Source organism: Limulus polyphemus, unplaced genomic scaffold (genome assembly GCF_000517525.1).
Source record: "Limulus polyphemus unplaced genomic scaffold, Limulus_polyphemus-2.1.2 Scaffold934, whole genome shotgun sequence".
Lineage (NCBI taxonomy): Eukaryota > Metazoa > Arthropoda > Merostomata > Xiphosura > Limulidae > Limulus > Limulus polyphemus.
Window position 1 is genome coordinate 38,468 of NW_013666544.1, and position 11,154 is coordinate 49,621.

Sequence of the window (11,154 nt, forward strand, 5' to 3'; positions counted from 1 at the left end):
TATAAAACTTGCTGACTTGAAACACAATTATTTTAATCTTTCAAATGTGATCATCAGCAGATTTTATGAAACTGTGCACATAGGATTATTTTTCAATACAAATTTAGCAGTAGTGCTATCCTTTCTAAAACTGATTGTTTCAAAATAATGGTCTCACCAGCAATGAAACATATTGCAAATAAGTATTACGATAAAAAATATTGCATACCTCAATCCAAAAATTGACATTAACAATCAGTAGCCTTAACTCTTACAGTACCTTATACATTAATTCTCTTAAATCACTTGAAGATTTCATTAACTTGTAAGTCAAACAATATACTTCCAATGTAAAAAAAGTTGTTAAGGTGTTACTTATAAGCTCTTCGATGAACTTGTAGACTTAAGTTTGGATGGGTTTTGGTTATCAACTACGTAAATGTTTAAAAAACAAACAAACTAACTTTAGAATGAGTCGTACAAAATTCTCTTTCTGCTCTGTACTGACTCGATGAGATGGAAAACCCTGCTGATGAAGGTAGGTGGACATCCAACGACAAAGATTATCAAAATATTTCTTGTTTAGTGCCATAAGGATATCACTCATATATTCCACCACGTGTCTGGGTGACTCGCCTCCTATTATCTGCCACCAGAATGCAGGTCAATATTAATTAAACAAAATGATTTGATACAAATTATATAATGAACCTTTCATTGTAAATTATAAACTTCAAAAACAAGTCATGCAAAATGTTTCGGAAATTTTTTCCATTTTGGTTCTTCCAAGTTAGCTAGGTATAATCTTAAGAATACAAATAAACTTATATTCAGTATATAAAACCCTTGACAATGTCAAATTGAGAGAAATGAAATCAGAACATATTCATTTAACATGGCTACGCATATGCTTTGTTAAGAAAATGTACAACTTCTAAGAAAATTTTTTATACAGTGCATTACTGTTATAAATTTGCAATATGACAGTGTAAAATAAAAATTAAAAAGCATACAAACTTAATACAATTTCAGAAGTCCATATTGATAGTTTTAAATCTCCACATGATCCATTATTTCGAAACTGGGAACACCTGGCCCAAATACTGGTACAACAGTAACCTAACTTTTATCTTACTAGTTTAATAAGCTACTATTTTAAAAGTAACACCCATACTGCTACAGACTACAATTCATGATGTACTTACACATAACATCAGGGATAACATTCTGCAATATAATACCTGTACCACTAGGAATAACAGTCTATAACAAACTTACACATCACAATGCCTGTACTATGAAATATTAAATTCCAATCACAGCAAGCTACTACTTAATAAACACTAACCTGGTAATGAGCATAGCTGATTAATTAAACTGTACTTACTTATAAAGATTAGAATGAATTGTTTCACTGTTAACATTTATTATTCTAAACAGTTTATGTAAAACACTTACACGTAATACTTGCACTACAAGAGATTCTCCATTATTGTTGACAACATTCAATAAAGCTGGTACTTCTCGGCTGCAGTTAATGAATTCTGCCTGTAAAGTTAACAGAGCAATTTTAAAGTCTATGTGTTTTTTCAGAATAGCATCACTATATAATTCTTCTTTACACTTGAGTTAGTAATATATCCAAGGAAATAGTTTTTTTTTAATAACCTGACATAATAGTATTCATTGAAATTGCTTATAGCACAGTTCTTAATAGAGATTTGATTTTAAAAATAAAGTAAAACATTAAATGCATTTGAAGCTTACAGCTCAGTTTAACTGTAAAAAGAAACTAACTGAAATAGCAAAAAATAATCTAATAAACCATGCTAGTTCACACTAATTTTTTCTACATTCCTCCTAATTTGTCCATTACAGCTCAAAAACAGTATTTCAGATCTATCTTTTGTCTGGAAAAACAAACAAACGCATACAAGATATCATGACATTGATGCAATCTATGCAGATGTAAGGCATCATTCTGATCAATCAGCAGATAACAAGGATCCCACCCCATCACAGCAATCCAAACTTTCTGGTGTTGCAAGGTAGATTAAAGTTTTCATGTACACAATGTCCAGGGTAGTTTCTGGCAAATAAAATTTAAGTTAAGAATTCTTGTTCACCAAGCTATGATCTTAACAGTTTTCTTCTTCAAAGTAGTCCTTTACAGTCTTGATAGTATGATACTTAGCATTACCCATTAAAGGTTGTACAACTGGATATAAAAAGCACAAGTTCTTGTATCTTCAAACATTATAGCTTAACTAAATTCAATAACATTTGACTGAGCATACTTTCATCTCTATCTCTCTGTATATCAAAATAATGTTTGAGCATATTGTTCACCACTGGCTCTCCAAATAAAAAGTATCACCTACCGGGAGGGAGTGAAACGTACTCATTCATTAGAAAAATATATGAACCCAATGATATTGGTACCAATTCTGGTGATCTTGTATGGTCAACTGTTTGGTCTCCTAGACCTTAATTAAGACTTAAGAAATTGGTTCCTACTATTCTGATAATCACTCCCATCTGTTATCCTAAGTTCATAAGGAGTCCAAGTGCCCATATTTAACTTAGAGTTATGAAACTGATTCCTGCAGTCCTGATAATCATTCCAGTTACTATAGTGAAGTTTGTGATGGGTTCAAGGTAGAGAACTGGCATTCTCAACAACCACATTTTGCAAATAACTGTTATTAAGCCAAACGATCAATCTAGACTTCTACTGAAAACAGCTTTTGAGTTTGGAGGAGCTTCCTGGACACCTTGATCAAACTAGAAAGCATTCAGGTTTGGTCATTTGCTGTTTTAATGTTGCTTCAGTTTTGGTTACTGTTTTCCATATTGTTGTGGGACAGTGTTACCCACAGAGATAGGTGGAGAATTTTAATTAAAATACAGATTCTCACAACTATATCAGTTGTTAGGAACCAGCCAATTACAGAATGAGCTTATTTTAGTGTATGCAGGTTTATAATGAGAAGATTGCTGACTTGTTATCAGGCAGCTGATATTTGTGTTATATGGTCTAAGTTAAGGTCATTAGATATCAACTATGTAACGCAATTGCTAGTTTTTTTTTTTAATAAGCTGTACTTATCAATAATCACAGATGTATCACTGGAAAATGACATTTGAAGAAGTTTCAAAAGTTGAAGTTGTTTGTCTGTAGCTAACATTCAAAATATGATGCCAGTGCAAATTACAGCTTGTAATAATAAACATCACTTACTAAGAAAGAGGATGATGACTTTACAGTTGGCTTCTCTGGTAAGCCTATAGCTGCTACACCTGTTTACAAAACCATGGAACAAAGTTCAAACCTCAATGCTGCAATATGTTACTTTGTTTCATGTTCAACTGAACTTCATATAAAACAAAACTACAACATTCAGATCTTGAATTAGTATACATAATACACATTTTATGAAACAAGGTCATGTTAAAATGCAACATTCCTATTTATAGTTTTCTAAAGATATTTTATAGGTCACTTTAAATCTGACCCTATTTTTTTTTATCAACTATCTTACGCATTCATAATTAATCATTATGTTTTTTTCTGATTTACGAAAGAAGAAAAAGGCCATGATTAAAAAAATTAAACAATAATGTAATATAACCAAGTATTTACAAAAAATAAATGACATAGGCCTGCGAGCTTAAACTTCATAAAAGTTGTTTTGGTTTTAATAATGGATTTTCCATAATTCAGATTTAGAAAATAATATTAATGTTTTTTCTATCATGCAAGGATATTTTTTACAAATTGGGAAGAAAAAACTTTTACTCAGATCAAATTATTATTTTGTTTACCAAAATGAAATTTTTTTCTTTTTATTATGTTTGTTAACAAAAATACAAACAAACTGATGTAAATGAATATGTAGCCCCATTCATCCTGATTTTTTTGTGAAATCGACATCTTTTAGTCTCAAAACTACGTGTTGTGGACTTTCTTTTATGTATTGCATTATGATGTTTTGTGAAAAATCTGTAAGTGATGGAGAAAAATGGATATCATTTTCGAATTCAGAGCACAGTAATTACTGTAGAACATGTAAAAATTTCAGGACAATAAAACCATCGCAGGCCTGTGTAATTGTTTAATCAAAACTTGATTTGCTCTACTATGCAAGCTTTACATGCTTAATGTGTGACAGTATAACAACCAGTTTGACATTTTAAAACATGATTACATTTGAATAAAAAACAACTGTTGCATCTTATAACAGAATAATGTAGAAATAATTATACAAATTAGTTTCTGAAAATATTCAAAATTACACCGAGACTTATATGCAAAAAATAAAACTTTACAAAATGTCTAGTGACAATGCTTTAATATTAGTTGATTTTTCTCTTTTAAGATTGTCATTTCCAATATTCAACAAAATGGTAAATCACTAATATAAAAACATCTTTTATCCTTACTACATTGGAAGAGTGCGGAGAGATCAAGCCCTTCCACTTCAAAGAAAGACAGGGCCTTCTTGATGAGCTGTTAAGAATACCGTTTTACTCTATTAACAAATATACAATTTATGGTGCTACTATGGCACGTGGTCTACACAGATACTATCATCATCATCACCGTTTTAACTTTCGTTTTTTTTTTTTGCAATTGGTGCCAGTTATTATAAATAATGCTTTTAAACTAATAAAGTACAAAATATACCATTATGTAACGTTTTGGAGGCAAATATAATAGGGTTGAAATAAATTCCAACAATCAAAACTAGCACAATTATAACCTAAATTTAAGGTACGCTTTTGGAACACACAACTTATTAAATTATTATTATTTGCTGAACAAAAACGTGGATAGATATAAATCATTTAGCAAGAAATTATGTTTGAGTGAATCATTAAAATGGTGATGATGATGATAGTATCTGTATAGAACGCACGCTATAGTTGCACCAAATTTATTAGATCAAAATGAACAAGGGTATAAAATACGTAACTGAAACAAGAAAACATTTAATAAAAAACATGAACTATAAACAGTTTGTGTCAGCTACAGGGTAATGCAAAAATGAATACTTATTAAGAAAAGTTGATTAAAATGTTATACACATTTCGAAAATGAGATATGTTGTCTGAGAATTCTAAGAAATCAAGGATAAAAATTATATGTTTTCAGTGTTTTATGAGATAAGTGCCAAACAAGAGTTAGTTTTGGTTGAATAAGATATCCAGTTTATCAAACAATGTTGGGGAACCATAATCCTTGTACACTAGATAGATTACGGAAAGCTTGCAGAGAGGAGTGGTGTACTTTGCAATGGAAACTATGCTGCAGAGTTATTGGTAAGGTGCACAGTCATCATATGGATCATGACATGAAAGGAAGTGACAACATGGACTATAATGACAAGGTAAGGCTCCAAATTGTTTTAACCCTTTCACTACCGACTTGATGGATTATGCTGACCACATGACCCCAAAGCGACCATCAGAATTTCCATACTATAACTTTTAAAATGTTTTGTGTATCTTCATGAAATTTTTCAAGCTTTTAGTAAACATTAAACGTCTTCTTGTAGACAAAAAAACAACAATTTTTTAATAAAAAATCTATGTGAATATATGAAGTTAGAGTGTTGACTGCTACAAGTACAAAGTGATTTTCAATTTAAGATTAAAAATACTTTTCTTCATCTGAATAATTACCAAATTTTATTTGTTTAATCTGTACAACCTCATAAATAAGTATCATATGCTCATTCACAAAAACTTCATATTTTATCTGTTATTTTCTCTATCCTAACTCTATACATATTTGGTCAATTTGACCAAACCCATAACTACAATTAAAAAAAAAAAGTGAAATAAAATTAGTAGTATTGTTCTATCTTTTTTAGTATTGACCCCAAATTTCCAAAGTACTTCTCTTGATAGTTTCTACTTCTAACTTTTTCACATCTATGTCCTATATTTATTTTACTGTTAGCAGCTGAAGTAGAAACCTGCCAAACATAAAGCAATGAATCACTGCTCCTGCCAGTAGACTGTTCATGTTACACTATAATACAACAATGTCGATAGCAAACAAGCATGTGCGCACAATAAGCTGATGATTTTCAAAGAGTTTATTATAATCCTGGCTTTGAGAACACAGTAGGAGAGGATTTAGCTGATTGTTTATAATCCAGTAGTTGTGAAGAGTATTATCTAAAGTAATAAAAATGAGAAAATGTTTATGATGTGGCTCGGTACAAAGTCCCTGATAAATGTGGTAGGTATTTGGTACACATACAATCACTGTAATTTACCCAACTTTCTAACTAAGCCATAAATTTAATTTCTTTTCAAAGCAATGACTTAGTCAACAGACTTCGCATTCAAGTAATATTATGAGTTTCCCCTTCAAGCCAATTACAAATGACTATCAGACTTTTGTAGTTTGAAATGTGCTCTTACTGTTGTCTATAAACATGTACTTAAGAGAAGTAGGTGTGAGTAGGTTTCAAAAGAATGGAGTAGTGGATGGTGCTATTCTAGTAGATTTGCTAAATATTTAACTCTCTGTATAAACATTTCTGTACTTAAGCTAGAGTCTGATGCATTATATCTTGGAATTTCTTGTTTATCTAATCTGATAAAATATTTCAAATACATCTGTTATATTTTAAATATGTACTTGAATTCATACTCATCAGCTAGCCCAGTATGATAAAAGTCTGAACAAATTCTATACCCACCTGACTTAGAGTCTGATAAAATATTTCCAACAAACTTGTATGTTCTCGCAAATCTATAACACAGAAAAAAATTTTAATTTCAATATAATATTGAGAAAATTTACTCAAAGAAATTATACTACAGCTTTTAAAATGTCAATTACATGAAACAGGACTTTATCATCTTACAGAAGTATCTGAAAGCAACACCATTTAGACAGTGATGGCATACTAAAAGTTATTTAGAGTTAGTTTTTGTAAGACTTTTTATTATGATAAGTTAAAAAAATGTATTTTAAGTCCAGTGAATATGACTTACCTGCCTGACACAAAGCTAAAGTATGATTACATATCTGTACTAGGAATAATGACAGCGGCTGTTTCAAATTTTGATCTTGACTAAATAGCAAAAGAATCTGTAAAGAGAAAAGTATATGTCTAAAACAGCTTTTTAGACAATAAAAGTTCCTAATAACCAATCAATTTAATTATATATTTTTAGTTGATCATAAAATAATTCACTTTCTTAGAAATTACCTTTTATTCTACATGTTACTATGTGCTGTTATTAAAATCTTTACTTTTTCAAAGCTGTAAAAACATGATGAAGAATCATCCAAGTACTCTTACTATAACATTCTGCACTTAAATAATGGTCTATCCTCTCGTAACTTAGTTGTGACAAAGGTGTGGAATCTAGCAAGTTTTCCTATTGTACAAATATGTTAGTAAAGATGGTCTCTGGATGTCTTACTTGCCTGTTTTGTCACATCTAGAGCTGCTGTATAAGGATGAGTTTGGTAAAGTCGTAGAATTAATTGAAGGATGTCTTCCACAATAGGACTACTTTCTTCTAGAAGAGTTAAAACTGCCCTTTTCAGAGCATCACAGAGAGCCTAGGGTTGGAGTAAAATACCATATTTAGTAGCAAAACTAAGTGTTTACTGTTTTGCAAAACCCTATTAAATTATGGTAAAATTCCCCTCTGAAACTATTTTCAAATATCCCATGTTACTTGGTATTTTAAATATTTTTTTCATCATTACCTGTTACATGTTTGGCCAGAGAAATATCATAGATTCGATGCATTTTTCTTATTTATCCAATTTTTTAAGCCCAATATGAAATGCTGTAATTTCTGCATGAGACAGTAAATGTTAGGCTGCATGAACAAATACTAGGGTCAATGTAATAGAGAGATCAGACATCAGATTTGTTTTCAGTCCTTAAAAACTTATTCAGTGTTTCATTTTGTGAGTGAGCTACATGAGACAGGTTTTACATCTTTGCATCTCTATATTCTTAACTCGATTAGGCCTAGTTTAGAGTTTTATTTGTATTGCAAAAGTAATTTGTTTTCTGATGCCAGGAAGGAAGTGTGGTATAATACATTGCTGTACCATGGAATATGCAATATTTGAAATAGTTTCAGTTTCTTCAATAAACCTTTTAATAATATTATTAGGATACCAGTGAACAGATCTTGTTTATTCTTTTCAGCTATTGAAAATGCTCGAAGTGATGATTAATTAATATTAACTTCTGATCAGAAGAAACTATGTACTTAGAACAAAACTAAAAATCAACCTTGCAATAAGTATAGAGAATTAAAAACTTATCTCAGAACTTTACTTATAAATTAGTTTAGAAGAGACATCCTCAAACACCACACACACACACACACTGACTAAACAAAGAAACCACTGTGAAGTTTAAAAAATTATTTTGAAGAAATAACTGGAATGCTATTTCACAGAGAAAATAAAATCTTTTTTTTCTTTCTTTGAAACATCCCATTATGTAAGCACTTCAGTTTAACTGTTTTAAATTTATTCACATTCTCACTGTCAACAAAATTTTCCAAAGATCCTGAAAAGTAAACTTCAAAATAAATACATCTATTTCCAGAAGAACTCTCAAAATGGAATTCAATAAATACATCCTAAAACAAATACTCACTCTCTATGTCCAGCCCCTTTGTAACTGACATAAAAAAGGCCCAAATTTCTTACTTAAAACTTCTAGCAAAATTGTCTTAATACAATACCTCAGCAACTTGCTCATCTTGAGCTACAACTGTTGCTACTGTGTTAAAAACAGGCATTATCTTCTGGGTCACAAGAAGAACTGGATGGGTTTCACCTAATGTAGAAGAGACCTGTTTTTGTTTCTCAGCTGAATTTTCCCCTTCCAATCCTCGTAGCCGAGTATCCAGGGAAGCAAATAACATGGATAGCATGTTTAAGTTGTGAATGATAATGAATTTTGTTACTGCTGTTGGCTATTAAAAAATATTTCAGAATTATTTCTCATGATTACAAAAATTAATTTTCTGGGAATATAAAATAATACTTTGAATTGGAAAGTTCATTTCTAAATATAAATATCTAGGTGAGGTTTTTTCAGATTCTTTAGTTAAGTTGAAACCAAACAAATTAACCATATTTTTTTAAACATAAAACTGTAATTCTAAAGGTAAACATCTAGGTAAGGTTTTCTGAGCTCTTTAGTTAAATTGAAAACAAACAAGTTGTGAAGATTAAAATTAAATGAAAATAACTAGAAACAATAAAAATATGAAGATTTATAAAACTATTCCTGCTGTAAAGAAATAGCACAGGTCAAGATTTACTTTGAAAAAATAAATTTATTGCCCCTGAACACACAATTTTATGAAAGTAGGCTGTCCCTTTCACTGAATATCAATATTTATTTCTCAAAATTAAGCAACAGCTATGCTAATAAGATCTGTTTGAAGTTTATAATTTTTTGTACTACAAGGAAATAGGTAAACTAGTAAAATCTGTTTTTAGCACATATTAGTTGTTGTTGTTTTTCCATTAAATGAATGTTTTCTTTATATTTTTTAACTTTAGAAATAATTGTAGAATATAAAGTAAAGAGATCCAAGTTTTACATCTAGTTGTGGCTCTGTAAATCTCTGTTGAACAGACAAACTCACCTGCTGAGTTAGAGCATGTTCTAGCTGCTGTAACATGGGAGTTAAAACTGGGTCCAAGTACGACAGGATGAAGTTGATGGGCATCATGGAAAGCACTTGTCCAATAGTGTTCATCAGCCTTACCTGTTCTCTTGACTTTAATTTATTAGCACTTAGTGCTTCCTGAAAACAGAAACACCTGTTGTATAAACAATAGTTCTGTTTCAGACAATATTACAGAAAAATATCTTGTTTCAAACTCATTAACATAGACGCATCTTCTAAATTTCAGCTACATGCCGATTTTTAAATTCCATAAACTTCTGCAAACATATGTAAGGACATACACATTTTTGTTTCAGTAGAAAGATGAATAATCTGGTAAATGTTTCAGTCTGATTATTTCCTGCGTACATACTCAAAGATCATACATAAACCTCCTAAACATGGATCATGTACAGTCTCAAATTTATTTTGCATTAACAGGATAGCAACATGTTTTTGCTTGGATGTATCAAATACTCATACACATTCACAAACAATCAACTGTAAATGCCTTATGTTGGGATAACGTACAGTTTCTAATATATATATATATTTGCTAATGATATAATGACACATCCACTTCACATTTTTGATCGTTTACAAGACTAACATACAGATCACTTGTAAATTCCTTGAACATTAAAAATGTAAAGTCACTAACATTTTTTATTTCAGGTTGCAATATATTTTACTTAATAGGATAAGGACTCATCTCACTAAATGTATCGTCTCCATTATTCCTATATAACCATGAAATAAGGACTCATCTCACTAAATGTTTCATCTCCATTATTCCTATATAACCATGAAAAGTCATCTATTAACTTACTAAAAGTGGAGAATGACACAATTAACAATCATCAATCATTTGCAGTGACTCATTTTTACCAATTCAACGTCAAGAAAGCATGTGAAATCTCACTTGCATGTTCTACAACAGTTTTGTAATCACCTTCAGTCTTCTTGAAGCACAGATCAGAGTAAACCCACATCTTGAGAAAACTTGCTTGGATTAGTCAATGTGTGTGAGATAGCAAATTTATTTACTTTTTTATGATTATGGTTGTGTTTATGGTCATTTATTATTTCCTTCTATTGTTTAGTTTATCTATGAATTTTTAGTTGCATTAAAATGCTAACTCACCTTCTACATAATCATTTGTATTTTGAGTAAATATATGTGCGTGTATGATAAAACTCACACCAGCTTCCCTAGTGGTACGTACAAATACAATTAATGTAGCAGAAGAGTATGTAAATTTATGATCGCATGAAGTTGTACTCTGTGAATAAATACCCAGCATGAAGCTTCACTAAGAGAGAGTCACGAGTTATTGAAAAATATAGTTATTACTGTTTGTCACTTGATATTGTTATTGATACTGATATTGAAAGGTATTGTTTAAATATTGTATTTATTGTATTTATTGTATTTTTTTTTTTTTGGAATTTGGTTTTTTCTTTCTGGTTCTTTTTCCCGATACTGTTATTATT

At 30.4% G+C, this 11,154-nt stretch overlaps 1 protein-coding gene across 1 annotated transcript in view; it reads right to left on the minus strand.

Moving 5' to 3' along the window:
* Window positions 1-11,154, minus strand: part of LOC106461320 (importin-13-like) — a 42,940-nt gene that overhangs the window by 2,270 nt on the left and 29,516 nt on the right. The window contains exons 15-23 of the mRNA XM_013921138.2: window positions 9,637-9,798; window positions 8,722-8,955; window positions 7,433-7,570; window positions 6,994-7,090; window positions 6,696-6,748; window positions 4,423-4,489; window positions 3,221-3,279; window positions 1,438-1,527; window positions 444-625 (exon numbers count right to left, since the gene is read on the minus strand). Of these exons, the coding sequence (XP_013776592.1) occupies window positions 444-625; window positions 1,438-1,527; window positions 3,221-3,279; window positions 4,423-4,489; window positions 6,696-6,748; window positions 6,994-7,090; window positions 7,433-7,570; window positions 8,722-8,955; window positions 9,637-9,798 (1,082 nt within the window). The remainder of the gene's footprint in view (window positions 1-443; window positions 626-1,437; window positions 1,528-3,220; window positions 3,280-4,422; window positions 4,490-6,695; window positions 6,749-6,993; window positions 7,091-7,432; window positions 7,571-8,721; window positions 8,956-9,636; window positions 9,799-11,154) is intronic.